We start from the raw sequence: 16,055 nt of genomic DNA, 5'->3' as shown, positions 1-16,055 counted from the left end.
AGCAGATTGTTCGTGAGGAACTGTAACTCATAGGCCTTACAGGTCACATTACACTCCCACTCCTCACATCTCACTGAATACCTTTTTATAAACAGAGAAACAGTTTGGACGGTTTGTGAAACATTTCTCTTACATGAATTGGTGACGGCCAAAGATGTTTGGTCTAGCCAATGTAATTTACTGAAATTCTCCCTCCTTTGGCCATTTGTTGGTAAATTGTACATCATTTGTACATAAATTGTTGCTACATGTGACATAATGTCCCTAGCAGTGAATGACATTCATGTAATCATTTTCTGTAGACAAAAACTATCAATTTATTTTAAAGCACTCTTTTCTGTTTATATATTGTTTTATTCAAAATCCTTCTTTTAAGATGTTTACACCACACAAAACACAACGTGTCACAACAGCCAAGGATGGAAAATAATCTATATTGAGTGTGTTAGGTCAGAGTTTGGCTTCTTGACCTGTGCTTTATATTAAAACAAAATGACGAAAAAAGTCATTAAAAAAAAACACACAAAAAAACACATGAAACATCAAACTGTTGGAACTGAAACTATTTACATATTGCCTTACAGATAATAGATTAAAGTTCCTGCTGTGTAAAATACCAGTACAATTATAAACTAACTTGCATCAACAGCAAGACAATGATAAAAATTTACTTCGGGATGCGGTTCATTCCTACACCGAAGCGGTTTGACCTTAACTTTTTCAATATAAACATTGTGGCCGTGCCCCTCTATCACCGCGACAACAACATTAATAGTCAGGTTACAGTATTTAAAGCTGTTAACAGATATGGCCTGTTGAACCAGAAGGAAATATATTGGTTTGCATCCGTTAAGGACAGATAAGGTTAAGGCCAAACCGCTAGGTTTGATTTAGAATACAGATTACCAGCACCAGTCCTGGAAAGCCACAGCTCTATGGCCCTAACAAATGTCGTGGTCAGTTTGCACATCAGTTGGAAATACAACTCCCCAGGGCTAACGCTGGTATTGAAACTGCTAGACTACTTTTCTGGATCTCCCAACCTCCCACGATTTAAAAAATTCCTAAAACAAGTCATGTACTGTGTGAGGGATCTAACACAATCTTTGCTATGCTTACGGGAGACAGGACTTTCATTGATGGCTGGAAACGATCTGGTACAAATGCATTGGGGTGGCTGGGGAGAAAGAGGAGACTGCTTGTGGCAGACAGTGATGACGGTAGAGGTTCCTAAACTTCATGGTGCCTTTTTTTCTAGCCTGGTATGCCTGGCCACCTGAGTAGTGAGGGTGGTTCTGTGTAGAGTTGTCCTGTAGGGGGCATTCTCTTCTCACCGTGGCCCAGAGAGGTAGATCAGACTTGGCTGGGCCATAGAGAATGATAGAGGCCTCTAGTGGCCAAAAGGCCATATTAACATGGGCAGCGCCATTGAAGGCTTCCAACCTTTTTAATGTCGTCAACTGAGTAGGACTTCAAACTTCATTGGCTGATCCCTCCTGGTGACCATGTTGCGAGTCATCAGGAGGGATCAGCCAATCGTGAAGAAAATTTACTACTTTAAAATTGAGACTGCGCTGCCCATGCAGTCACAGATGCTATAATGGCACAGATACAAAGATGAGTCCTCTATCTCTTTGGGCTGGACTGGACTCTGGGCTGCCTGGCCTGTCATGGGTCTTGGAACGTCACTGGAGTTTTGTTGAACACGAATGTCAACGAGGGACAGCGTGGGCCACTTCTGTTGTGCGGATGGCTGGTCATTGTAGCGACAGCCCTTCTTAAATTAGCCCATAACATAAATCCAGCCCCACCCACCCCCCTACCTCCATTAATTTTAGACTGCCTGCATATTGATGAGATTTTTGGGGTGGTAATTTAACTTAGAACGATGAACAAATTATTTGTTGATAAAATCTCCTTTTCGTATAGTATCTCATATATATATTTATATATAAAAGAAACAGCCTCTACAGTGATATCTATGGTATACAAAGAGAAACAATCTGCAAGATCACACTTTTTTGTGGTTATTGTTCTACTTGGATCTGGATCCAGAGGTTCGCAGGGGAAGGACAAGCCTAGTCGTCGTCATCATCATCCTCCTCCTCCCCTTCGTCCTCAGCATCCCTCTTCCTCTTCTCCCCTTTGACTCCTGCCTTCTCCTCTGCACAGGACACAAGCCAATCAAAAAGTCAGACTTTGTCAGACTTTAAAAAAGGTGGCGACAATCACTTCTAATCAGGACCAAGTAAAACAGCAATCAAATCCAATTGGCATTTCCCTTCATTCTGAATTCGGCACCCTTATGATATTGTATCCACAGGCAATGTGGGAGTTGATACAAGATCCACCGTATGTTCCGCCCACCGACAAGTCTCAAAAACACCAGAGGGGGAAAAACAAAACACAGTACCACTAGTATACATCTTTTCAGTCACGTAACAAAGGCCACTTTGTAGACTGAATTACCATTAGCGAAACAATGTAGAGGCTAAGGAGTCAATTTTGGTTTAATGTTAATGCGGCTCTCTTACATCAAAGTCTACTTTCAAAGGATCCCCAAGGCCTCAGATCTACTACTTACGTATAATATTGTAGCTAAGTATTTCCCCTGGCATGTTATATAGGAAAGGGTTGATTTATACTCCTTGCACACACATGCAAGTGCGCTGCTTACTGATGTCATCTCACAGTAGGCACAGCCTCCCACTCAGAGTCCTGAAGGAGTAGTTCACGTTCAGTGCATTTGGAAAGTTTTCAGACCTCTTGACTTTTTGCACTTTGTTGGGTTACAGCCTTATTCTAAAATGGATTAAATACATACAAATGCTCATGAATCTACACATAATACCCCATAATGACAAAGTGAAAACAGATTTTTAGACCTTTTGCAAATTGAAAAAGAATAACTAAACTAAAATATTACATTTACACAAGTATTCAGACCCTTTGCTATGAGACTCAAAATTGAGCTCAGCTCATCCTGTTTGATTCCATTGATCATCCTTGAGATGTTTCTACAACTTGATTGGAGTCCACCTGTGGTAAATTCAATTGATTGGACATGTTTATATAAGGTTCTACAGTTGACAGTGCATGTCAGAGCAAAAATCAAGAATTGTCCATAGAGCAAAGAGACAGGACTGTGCAGTGGCACAGATCTGGGGAAGGCTACCAAAACATTTCTGCAGCATTGAAGGTCTCCAAGAACACAGTGGCCTCCATCATTCTTAAATGGAAGTTTGGAACCAACAAGACTCTTCCTAGAGCTGGCTTCCCGGCCAAACTGCGCAATAGGGGGAGAAGGGCCTTGGTCAAGGAGGTGACTAAGAACTCGATGGTCACTCTGACAGAGCTCCAGAGTTCCTCTGTGGAGATGGGAGAACCTTCCAGAAGGACAACCATCTCTGCAGCACTCCACCAATCAGGCCTTTATGGTAGAGTGGCCAGACAGAAGTCACTCCTCAGAAGGGCACATGACAGCCCGCTTAGAGTTTGCCAAAAGGCACCAAAAGACTGCCAGACCATGAGAAACAAGATTCTTTGGTCTAATGAAACCAAGATTAAACTCTTTGGCCTGAATGCCAAGCATTACGTCTGGAGGAAACCTGGCACCATCCCTACGGTGAATCATGGTGGTGGCAAGATTATACTGTGGGGATGTTTTTCAGTGGCAGGGACTGGGAGACTAGTCAGGATCGAGGGAAAGATGAACGGAGCAAAGTACAGAGAGATCCTTGATGAAAACCAGCTCAAGAGTGCTCAGAACCTCAGACTGGGGCGAAGGTTCCCCTTCCAACATGACAGCGACCCTAAGCACACAACCAAGACAACGCAGGAGTGACTTTGGGACAAGTCTCTGAATGTCCTTGAGTGGCCCAGCCAGAGCCCGGACTTCAACCCCATCGAACATCTCTGGAGACCTGAAAATAGCTGTGCAGCGACACTCTCCATCCATCCTGACAGAGCTTGAGAGGATCTGCAGAGAAAAATGGGAGAAACTCCCCAAATACAGGTGTACCAAGCTTGTAGCTTCATACCCAAGAAGACTTGAGGCTGTAATCGCTGCCAAAGGTGCTTCAACAAAGTACTGAGTAAAGGGTCTGAATACTGTCATATTTCAGTTTTTGTTTTTCACTTGCAGAAATGACTAAACCTGTTTTTGCCTTGTCATTATGGGGTATTATGTGTAGATTGATGAGGTACAAAAACAACGTAATCCATTTTAGAATAAGGCTGCAACGTAACAAAATGTGGAAAAAGTCAAGTGGTCTAAATACTTTCCGAATGCACTGTATACACATGGGGACTTTAGCCGCGTTCACAAGGAAACAAACTAAATGGCCTGAACCATCTCTGGATTACATGTACGCAACCTGCAATACCTGTAAAGCCCAAAGGTTTTATCTGCCTAGTGTGTAGGAAGGACTCTAACCTTGTTTTAAGTGTCGAAGGTAGACCTAGCTTGGCTCCAAAACACACAGATAAGTGACAAATGAATAGTCACACAGGGCTGAGGAACGGATCAATAGAAGTCAAACCCTCCCGAGTCAAAGAGCCAGTTATTGCCACAAATTGAGTAACAGCCAGCATGGAGCCGATGTCAATAGAGATTTTGATGATTGTCTGTCACAGATCTCCTGTTGGAATCAAACATATCTGCCACTTCCAGGCTAGAGTACTTGGGTTTGATTACTAGTGACAGGTCAACACAACAATTCTTGTCCTCACCTTCTTCCTCCTCCTCTGCGTAGTCGTCATCATCTTCTTCGTCCTGTGTGTGGAGGGGGGTTAAGTTTCTTTAAATTAAGCGTCGACTCGAGTCGCAGGATGTAAAACATTATGACGTTTTGGATAAAACATGAGACATTTCAGTCGTCTCACCTGGATCCTTTCCTTCATCAGGTAAGAGAGCCCAACCCCTCCTCCTTCCTCCCCCTCCTCATCCTCATCTTCATCATCATCCCCTGTGGGCCCGGCTCCATCCTCCCCCTCATCCTCGTCTATGAATGAAGAAGTATTTTGTTCAAGAAAGTTAGGCTGAAACATCACCAGCCCCACCGTGTGGTTGTGTTGTGGTAGCCATGCTCACCGTCGTCGTCTGCCTCTGAGTCAGGGGCCTCGTTGTCCTCCTGGTCGAAGCCGTCCAAGTAGGTGACCTGAGGCAGCAGCTCAAAGATGCTCTCACGGTACTCCTCCAGTGTGGTGATCTCACAGTTAAACAGGTCCAGGCTCTTCAGGTTCTTCAGATTTTGCTGTGGTTTTAGGAAGCAGAGGTTAGAGCTTACCAGACAATACTTATTAACAAATTCTCTCCATGCACACGGCTGGCAAGCATTGCCACATATCTCCTTGTGAATGGCATGATTAGTTTAGAAATATATATATATATATTAAAGCACTTTTTTCATCAAATGCAATTCTACAAATGTTGCCATGGGGCAGAGAGAATTTTTTGCAGTTTTAAAGAATTTCCTGCAATTCCACATATTTTGCCATGACTTATGCCACGTTAATGATATGAGTGAAAGTGACTAACAAAATCAGTAGAGGCCGCCTGGATGTCAGAGGCACAAGTAATGCGTGGGTTGACTCATAACCCGCAGTCCACGCCTTCATATCCTCGAGGCGGACGGGTTTAGGGTCATTAAATTTTGTGCGGATGGCGGACGGGCTGAATCAAGAGAAAACAATACCTGAAATTCATAATTGTATAATTTATTTTACCAGGTGACTGAAAACACATTCTCAATTTACAGCAATGACCTGGGAAATAGTTACAGGGGAAACGAGGGGGGATGAATGAGCCAATTGGAAACTGGGATGATTAGGTGGTGACGGTAGTATGAGGGCCAGATTGGGAATGGCCTCCATAAATGTAAGAAGTTTGGAACCACCAAGACTCTTCCCAGAGCTGGCCACCCGGCCAAACAGATTAATAGGGGGAGAAGGGCTTTGCTCTGGGAGGTGACTAAGAACTCGATGGTCACTCTGACAGAACTCCAGAGTTCCTCTGTGGAGATGGGAGAAACTTCCAAAAGGACAATCATCTCTGCAGCACTCAACCAATCAGGCCTTTATGGTAGAGTGGCCTGGCGGAAGCCACTCCTCAGTAAAAGGCACATGACAGCCCGCTTGGAGTTTGCCAAAAGGCACCTAAATTACTTTCAGACCATGAGAAACAAGATTCTCTGGTCTGATGAAACCAAGATTGAACTCTTTGGCCTGAATGCCAAGCGTCACATCTGGAGGAAACCTGGTACCATCTCTGCGGTGAACCATAGTGATGGCAGCATCATGCTGCGAGGATTTTTTCAGTGGCTAGTTAGGATCAAGGGAAAGATGAGCGGAGCAAAGTACAGAGAGATCCTTGATGAAAACTTGCTCCAGAGCGTGCCAAGGGGACAACGACCCTAAGCACACAGCCAAGACAACGCAGAAGTGGCTTCGGGACAAGTCTCTGAATATCCTTGAGTGGCGATAGCCAGAGCTCGGACTTGAACCTGATCGAACATCCCTGGAGAGACCTGAAAAGAACTGTGAAAAGATGCTCCCCATTCAACCTTTTATTAACCAGGCAAGTCAGTTAAGATCAAATTCTTATTTTCAATGACAGCCTAGGAACAGTGGGTTAACTGCCTGTTCAGGGGCAGAACGACAGATTTGTACCTTGTCAGCTCGGGGGTTTGAACTTGCAACTTTCCGGTTACTAGTCCAACGCTCTAACCACTAGGCTACCCTGCCGCCTCTGACAGAGGTTGAGAGGATCTGCATAGAAGTATGGGAGAAACTCCCCAAATACAGGTGTGCCAAACTTGTTAGCGTCATACCCAAGAAGACTTAAAGCTGTAATTGCTGCCAAAGTTGCTTCAACAAAGTACTAAGTAAAGAGTCTGAATACTTAAGTATATGTGATTTCAGTTTTTTATTTTGAATAAATTAGCAAAAAATTTAAAAAAAAATGTTTTTGCTTTGTCATGTTGGGGTTGTGTGTGTAGATTGATGAAGGGAAAAACGATTTAATCCATCTTATAATTAGGCTGTAATGTAACAAAATGTCAAAGGGTCTGAATGCACTGTATCTAACTATAGAAAAGTTGACTAACAAATAGCCTACCAAAATGTCGGAAATTATAAATAGAAACATTCCTAAATCAGGCAACAAAAAAAAAAACTGCACCCACTGTTAAAAAATTGTTCCGTCGTCTTTGACTGTAGCCTACAGTACATTTTCTATATTAGTGCGTTAGGGTCCGGTGCAAGCCATAGATATTCACTTTATTACATATTGTCGGGCGGTTGCGGATGGGTTATTAGCAATTGCGGGTGAACAAACAGCTGACCCGCGGACCACTACTGTGCAGGTGCCGTGCATGCCGGTTGATATTCGCCCATAATTACTACGAGTTTAGATAGCTGGCTAGAATATTTTACCAATCTAAAAATGGTTAGCTGACATGGCTAATTGTGTGAATGATAAAAATTGCCGATCCACAACAACATTTCTAAATTGCACCTTGTCTATTCTACCTCAACAGTAAGTTGAGACCCTGACTTAATTCCAAAAGAATCCTTAACGACCGGCCCTGAATAGACTTAACGACTCAACTAACCAGGGCCTCAACGTTGTTCAGCCCCTTGATCTTGTTGCCACTCAGGTTTAGATACGTCAGGTTGGGGCACTTCTCTGAAAGGGTCTCCAAATGACCTGAGATGTTGTTGTCACTCAGCTCCAACTGTGAGGAAAGAACACACAATTTCCTGATGAATCGTTTGAAAAAATTTAATGCTCCACATCAAAATACTGGTCATTGGGAGTAAAGCCAGAGTTTCTTATAATTCTGCAAACTAAATGATTTTGATTGAGATAATCGATTGCTCAAAAGGATCCAGCTTCCCTAATCACCTTGCGCAGCTTGGGCAGAGAGGGTAGTTTGGCCAGGGAGATGAGTCCAACGTTGACCATGCTGAGGAATTCCAGCTCCTTGAAATCATCCGTCAGGCCCTCTACTTCACCATCACTGGTGCGGCAATTATCCACCACCAGTTCTTCCACCTGTAGGAACAGTAATCAAGATCAACTGGACACTTGACAATGAGGTGGTGCATCAAGAGATTTCATCCTGCACATGTTAATGAATGAAACCAAATTAAATGCATAGCTAGTTTGTTACATTTTTTCTTCTTCTTTGTTTGTTTGGGTTAATTCACCATGTCACTTTGTAATCTTATTACATGTTGATTGGAAAAGCTGACCCTTGACCTAAAGTCCGCTGTTTCCTGTGAGAGCACACGCCTTTTCAATTATTTTCTGCTTGAATGCTTTGTAGTGTGGACACAAGGCGGAGGACCTGTCTGAAAAACGACGTGGCTGGAGTAGCTAACTAGCTACAAGGCTTCAAAAGAGGTAACAAAATAAAAATGTGCATAAACCCTGGGTGACTGACGGTGGACGCTGTATTGAAGCCAACACAGCCATCTTGGCACTCACAAAAGAATTTGGAAGCTATAGATATGCATTTATTAATGTCTAAATGCATTTTTTAAAACATTTATTCTATTAGACAACTTAATGCATACTTTTGAATTATATTATGTGAGCTAAACATAAAACAATTATGAAAAGATATACACTGAGTTACAGTTGATATAAGGAAAGTCAATTGAAATAAATTCATTATGCTCTGGGAATACAGATTTGCATCTGTTGGTCAGATACCTTTAAAAAAAAAGATAGGGGCTTTGATCAGAAAACCAGTCAGTATCTGGTGTGACCACCATTTGCCTCATGCAGTGAGACACATATGCTTTGCATAGAGTTGATCAGGCTGTTGATTTGTGTTGATTCCTGAAGTCAGCATGACAATTGTACGTAACCTCAAAACTTGAGACATCGGTGGCATTGTGTTGCGTGACAAAACAACAGATTTTAAAGTGGCCTTTATATTAGTGTTAATGCTACAGTCACCACTAAAACAAAAATACATGTAATGGTGTCCTTGAAACATTTAATTGAAATACTGTAGAATTACATTCATTCCTATTGAGGACTCTTCCTACTGGGGAGTGCCAATATGGCCGACCGGTGACATCAAAGCCTCGCAATGGCCAATACATAACATCAACAATTAAGGTTTATAGACATAATTGGTGCTAACCCATAGCAAGCCCTAGTTATCGTCTAGCAGCTCAACATTTGTTAATGACAGGTTAGCTAAGCTACAGTTAGCAAACGCACTAGCTCGCTAACAAGGTGTCTAGCTAGCTGGGGAGCAAAAAAAAAGTAATCCTAATTTCCTAGTTTTTACCCATTGGGTAAACATGTTTGCTTATCATGACAGGTGGGAATATTTTGCTATTTAGTTAAGTTATTTGGACAGAAAATAGAAGACAGTGAGTCTAGAAGCGATGTCAGCTAGATAGTAGTCATGCTAGCTAGTTAGCTAAAAACAATTGTGACAATGATTGTCGTGGTTGACACATTGTTAAGAAATTGAACGATGGTTTTGTACAATGTACTATGTTTATATCAGCATGTGTGGGATATTTTGGTTTTACTACGTTCAATCTTCTCGGTGTGATGGTTGGGATAATGGGACATTTCGGAGTACAACGCATTTCTCATCCCTGGATTGAGGTACGTGTCTGTGGACACTCTGCGGTGTCTTAATCTACACAGTTGCTGGTTTGAATCCATGTGCCCATGAGCAAGGTCCTTAACCCTAATTTCTCCTGTAAGTCGCTCTGGATAAATGACAAAAAACTTTTTTTTAAATTAATTGTCAGGGAGACTCAGAGTCCTGGAATGTAATTGCGTGAATGCTGTAGGCATGGATAAATGCCTACAAACGAGACTGACGGACAGCTTGTATCTCATACCTGTTTAGCTAGCTAGCTACTTTTCATTGTCGTCAGAAGTTGTGATCACCGTGACATTGACAGGCATGAAACATCAGGTGCCACAGTCTCTTCAGTAAAAAGTATTAATATTTTGTTTTAACAAGTTTAACAGGATAATTCCAAAATGTGTATTCATAAATTGAGTCCGTTTTTTGTGTACCATTTCATCCAATTGTGTACTATGTCGTCCATTTCGTATGATACGTTACGTCCTGCAATTTAAAAAAAATGTGTGTACAATTGGTACGATATTATATGAATCCAATTTGTACAAGATGTTACGAATGTGTTGTGCTTAAACATCCCGGACTACATCTTTAACTTATTTGGGACTGGGGGGGGCAGTATTGAGTAGGTTGGATAATAAGGTGCCCAGAGTAAACTCCCTGCTACTCAGGCCAAAAAGCTAGAATATGCATATAATTAGTAGATTTGACAACACTCTGAAGTTTCTAAAACTGTTTGAATGATGTCTGTGAGTATAACAGAACTCATATGGTAGGCAAAAACCTGAGAAAAAACCCAACCAGGAAGTGGGAAATCTGAGGTTTGTAGTTTTTCAAGTCATTGCCTATCGAATATACAGTGTCTATGGGGTCATATTGCACTTCCTAAGGCTTCCGCTAGACGTCAACAGTCTTTAGAACCTTGTTTCAGGCTTCGCCTGTGAAGGGGGAGGGAATGAGAGCTGTTTGAGTCTGGTGTCTGGCAGAATGCCATGAGCTAAATCATGCACGCAGCCGTGAGAGGTAGCTGCGTTCCTTTTCATTTCTAAAGACAAAGGAATTGTCCGGTTGAAACATTATTGAAGATTTATGATAAAAACATCCTAAAGATTGATTCTATACATCGTTTGACATGTTTCTACGAACTGTAATATAACTTTTTGGACTTTTCGTCTGAACTTTCGCCTGGACTTGCCCGCGCCTTGTGAGTTTGGATTTGTGAACTAAATGCGCAAAATAAAAGGAGGTATTTGGACATAAATTATGGACTTTATCGAACAAAACAAACATTTGTGGAACTGGGATTCCTGGGAGTGCATTCCGATGAAGATCATCAAAGGTAAGTGAATATTTATAATGCTATTTCTGACTTTTGTGACACCTCTCCTTCTTTGGAAAATGGCTGTATGTTTTTCTGTGGCTAGGTGCTGACCTAACATTATCGCAAGGTGTGCTAAAGCCTTTTTGAAATCTGACACAGCGGTTGCATTAAGGAGAAGTTTATCTATAATTCCATGCATAACACCTGTATCTTTTATCAATGTTTATTATGAGTATTTCTGTAATTTGATGTGGCTCTCTGCACTTTCACCTGATGTTTGTTTGAGACAATGCATTTCTGAACATAACACATCAATTTCAAATCAGATTTTTGGACATAAAGATTAACTTTATCCAACAAAACACACATTTATTGTGTAACATGAAGTCCTGTGAGTGCCATCTGATGAAGATCAAAGGTTAGTGAGTAATTTAATCACTATTTCTGACTTTTGTGAGCCCTCTCCTTGGCTGGAAATTGCTGTATGGTTTTTTGTGACTAGGCGCTGACCTAACATAATCGTTTGGTGTGCTTTCGCCGTAAAGCCTATTTGAAATCGGACACTGTGGCTGGATTTACAAGAAGTTTATCTTTAAAATGGTAGCGACCCACATATCCCAGAGAGGTTTTAAGAGACTGATAACAAGAAACGTGTTATTGCAGTCGAGATAGGACAAGTATATCTTGCCCTTTTACACCATCTCAGATATGTTATCCCAGACTGTACTAACAAGAAGATACTAGGAAGAGAATCTCTTGCGGAGGGACCAAGTCCTCCAGCATTATAATTAATCATCTTCCGAAATTGCAGACTCTCGCCTCACTTTTACTTACACCTACTTCTTGTTCTGAGGGAGAGGAACAATGCAACTAGGTGGGACGCTTTTACTGCAGAGGAGCGGGAGTGTGGTCACCTTTGTTATTAATAGCCTATTTCCTACACCACCTGATGGGCACCTTTCGCAACTGTCAAAGCTGGAATTCAACGAGATATCATCATCCCCCCCCCACACGTGCATGCCACGTCTGTTTCTAAGGTCACACGCACTGTATGAAAATTGTGCCGATAGAGAGGGCAGCCGTGCTTCTAGCCCCTAGGCAACTTTATAGTGTTTAGTTTTTTTGTGTTATTTCTTACATTATTAGGCCAGAATGTGTTTTGTGTTATTACATACAGCCGGGAATAACATCCGGGAATAACTTTATCACAAGCATTTTGCTACACCCGCAATAACATTTGCTTAAACACGTGTATGCGACCAATAATATTTGGTGGGGAGAATTTTGCAGGTTTAAAGCTTATTTCCTACAATTCCTACAATATTTCCTACAATCCTATTTCCTACAATTCGGAGCAAAAGAGTAAGTCTGCTTCATGTTTTCATTTTTGTCACACTGGTATCATCACAGCCCTAGTTGTTATCACCAATGCTGGCCAAATGAAAATGTGGCTTTGGTCAGAGAAGAGGAAGAGAGAGGCCCAACTCGGCGGAAGAGAGAGGCCAAAGTCTCCCCCTCCAGCAGGTGGCGTTTTTTTATTGTTTCGCCCACCAAGCATGGAGTTTGGTGGACAACGACTCCCAATGTTAGGGCGGAGAAACCTCTCGTCGATATATCTATCATCTTTGCTATGGTGTGTTCCGCATGCGACTAGCTACCTCAGTTCTTAGTGAGTGGGGAACTATTGTGGCAAAAATCAAAATAACACCCTTCTCATTGACTTCAGTACCAAATAATACAATACAGTGACTAATAAATGATTATTGATAATAACAACCAATAACAACACTACAAATCATCTTGGCTTTTGATTCAGTTTGTAGCTTGACCGCCTTCAGGGCCGAGGTTCACAAGTTTACGGCCCTCAATTTAAAAAAAAAAATGTTCATTTTTAATTTAACCTTTATTTAACTAGGCAAGTCAGTTATGAACAGATTCTTATTTACAATGACGGCCTACATTTCCAGCAGTATCATTATGATGTATATTCTTATTCAAAATAAGTAATGATACAAACAAAAAATGCAAACAAACCTCTAAAGCCTTTCTTATATTTCTTAAAAGTTTTAAACGTGGTAGACAGGGTCTCAAATGCATTCTCAGAACCATGTTTGTTTCAGCACCCTCTTACGGTACAAAGCTCCGCTGCTACAAGGCGTTGAGATGATGTGCAATCAGTATGTAGTTTCAGTTGTGGTAGTCAGTCATTTTTTTTCTATACTTGGCAGCACAGGGGCCTTGGAGAGTGATGGTTATGAGGAATGGCTAAGTAAGTTGAAGTGTTACATTTAATATTGGCATCAGGGAAATTGACTCCAGTTGACTTGCACATGTATAGCCTAAATGTGATATGCGAGTTGTATTCAAGAAACCTTGAATAATTCCAAGCATGATGCTACCCTTTTTTGTCTATAGGCACTCCTCGGGTGGTTATTCGGGTGTTGCACAAAATAGCACTGTACTTGTACCAAACAGGGTTGTGGTCAATTCAGAAAGTACACTGGAATTCCAATTCCCTTCAATGCTTTTCAATTAGGAAAATGTGGAATTGGAATTTGGTTTACTTTCTGAATTGACTGGAATTTAAATGAATTGACCCTAACCCTGGTACCAAGTTATATATGGCAAAGTGTTTTAACAATGTTATTTATCACCAACAAAATGTGTATACAATGTGTATATAAATCGTACCACTAAGATATAAATAACACGCTCCTCAAAACCAGAGATGGCATTGTCACTGTCTTAGCCTGGTTTTATCTTCACATAATACCTCGATTGAACGAACAGTTCTGTGCGCATCATCTCGATATTGTCGTCAAGAGAGGAACATCAGTTGAGATGTAGCCTACATCCTATACAGAAGCATCTGCACAATGGACTTCACTGCCGAATGCACAGCAGAGTTCTGTAACTATAGAAATTGTAAGAGAAATAGATTTGCCGAATGAAGGCAAGACTCAGTGGCATGAATGAATGGGTTTTGTCCATCCTCAGACAAGCGCTGTCTCTGAGGGTTGGGGGTTTTACTGTAGCCTAATCTACTAAATAGAGGCGGAGGTCTGAGCCCCGCATGCCATCTGCCATATTACTTAAAATCGTAAAAAACGCAGAGCAGGACCACAAACTCTGCTACACTTGAATGCGTGTATATATGTATGTACATACACACACCTTTTACAAAGACGTCGTCGTTTCCTACAGAGGAAAAGCCTGTTGTTACATAATCACTATCACATGGAGGCGAAAGACAACTTGCTTTTCGAGTACAGTAGGCTATTTAAATGGCCGGCTGGGTGAGTCGCATAGGCTATAGGAAATTCGTTTGGAAGTAGACTTTCTACATTTGGATTTAGGCCTACTATATAATACGCATAATTTATCCATTTGCGTGTGTCTAAATTGAGATAAACCGGTTATAGCCGTCAAAATGGGCTCGTGTATAGATGCAACAAAATGACTTCCACTCCCCGCACGTCAGAAATAGGGCTCAAAAGCCTGCACTGTACAAAAAAAAAAACACACAAAAAAACAGCTACACTGACGCCACCGTAGTCAGTGCCTGCGCGTCTCGCTTCGAGAACGGTCAACTCGAGTGCGTGCTGGTTTTAAATTGCGTATACATTCTTGCAGGCGTTGTTCATATAACATCGAAGTATTGATGTTTACATCCAGTGGACCTTTTAAAAAATACTATGGTAAAAGAAATGGTTATTAGCTAAACCCATTCGATTAGTAAAATGTCCGCTCAGAGAAACCAACCAGCTCGTTTGTGCCATTTGGTTAACCCGGTAAGACCGGTCAAAATGCTCGTTACGCATGGAAAGCTTACGTTTTTACATTCGACTTAAATAGTTATTTGCATCGGCATCCACATGGAATAACACCAGGGAACTTTCAAGACAAACAAATAAATCGCGTCTCAAAAGTTATTTCACATTTCCACGGCAGTCGTGAATTCTCTGTATTTGGATTAGCCTGCTGTACTACAGGAGTCAACACGACGTCACCGGAGCCTTATTACGATGTTATTGGCTTTTCACAATTGAATTACTCTCACAACAATAGCATAATGTTCTTCAGAATTATGTCCGCTCCGCCACCTTGAACGTTCAATGGATCTCTGGCCGGGCGCGAGACAAGGAGGATGATAGCAAAGGCAGTGTTGCAGATCTATAAAAATGTTATTAGAATCACAAAGCGACCAAAATTGCTTTGTGGATATTTGCAGTTCATTTTTGTACAGCAACCAACATATATTGTGATATGACAAATAATCAGAATCCCCAAAAACAAAACAAAAACTTGTAATCGGACTCGCATCCTCTCTTGTTGTCCATGTGCAGAGCGGAGCCTCGCAAGAAGTCCGCTCTTCTCTGGGTTATCGGCTCGCATAGTTATCACCTCATTTTTAAGATAACTTACCTCCGCTGGTGTCCTATTCCTCAATTCTAAACTGATCCTCTTCTTCATCTCCATTATTAATGAAATATAAAACACTATGTTAACGTAAAAAAAAATGCCAATCAAATTTTCTGAAACTCCAGTGCTTGGACCCACAGCTCAGCTTTCTTGGATGGCCACAATTCTCTTACTGATCCTCCATGATACTTCGCACCCAGCCCCCTCTATCAAATCCCGCCCTGTGGAGTTCTTGATAGGCCAGTCCTGTCTTCCCTAATTTTAATCGGATGATCGACACACCAATCAAACAGATCATGCAGATCAACATAAACCGCCGGAGGTGATTGGTTGTGATTGCGCGCGCAGTAGATTTAGATGGGTCAATGCGAACGTCAATATCTTAATTTAAACCGTCGGGGTCGTCACTAGTTAGCACAGCCACAAAGTCATAATTATGGATAAACCACGCCCATTTCTAAAATGTATCGTCTTAACCCTAATTTTAACCACACTGCTCACTGTAAGCCTAACATTAAATTAAGACCAAATGCCTAATTTTTGTAGCCAATTTTGACTTTGTGACTGTGTCATCTGGCGGAAACCAAGATTAGAGTGGCTTCCGATCCGACTTTTCTTTGACCTTTTATCCCCGGACAAAAAATCCTGATGCTTCTGCACATGTGCGGTTCACGTTCTGCGCATGT

General features: G+C 41.6%; 1 protein-coding gene across 1 annotated transcript; it reads right to left on the bottom strand.

The window, feature by feature from the left end:
* Nucleotides 1-333: 333 nt before the first annotated feature.
* Nucleotides 334-15,570, bottom strand: LOC112264734 (acidic leucine-rich nuclear phosphoprotein 32 family member E-like). The gene is made up of 7 exons (XM_024441516.2): nt 15,373-15,570; nt 7,907-8,056; nt 7,614-7,736; nt 5,093-5,255; nt 4,885-5,003; nt 4,732-4,774; nt 334-2,164 (listed from the first exon to the last, which is right to left on the bottom strand). Exons 1-7 carry the CDS (start codon nt 15,424-15,426, stop codon nt 2,079-2,081), a joined length of 738 nt encoding a protein of 245 aa, XP_024297284.2. The 5' UTR covers nt 15,427-15,570; the 3' UTR covers nt 334-2,078.
* Nucleotides 15,571-16,055: the final 485 nt, after the last annotated feature.

This window comes from Oncorhynchus tshawytscha, linkage group LG13 (assembly GCF_018296145.1).
Source record: "Oncorhynchus tshawytscha isolate Ot180627B linkage group LG13, Otsh_v2.0, whole genome shotgun sequence".
Lineage (NCBI taxonomy): Eukaryota > Metazoa > Chordata > Actinopteri > Salmoniformes > Salmonidae > Oncorhynchus > Oncorhynchus tshawytscha.
This window is presented reverse-complemented; position numbering and strand designations above follow the sequence as displayed.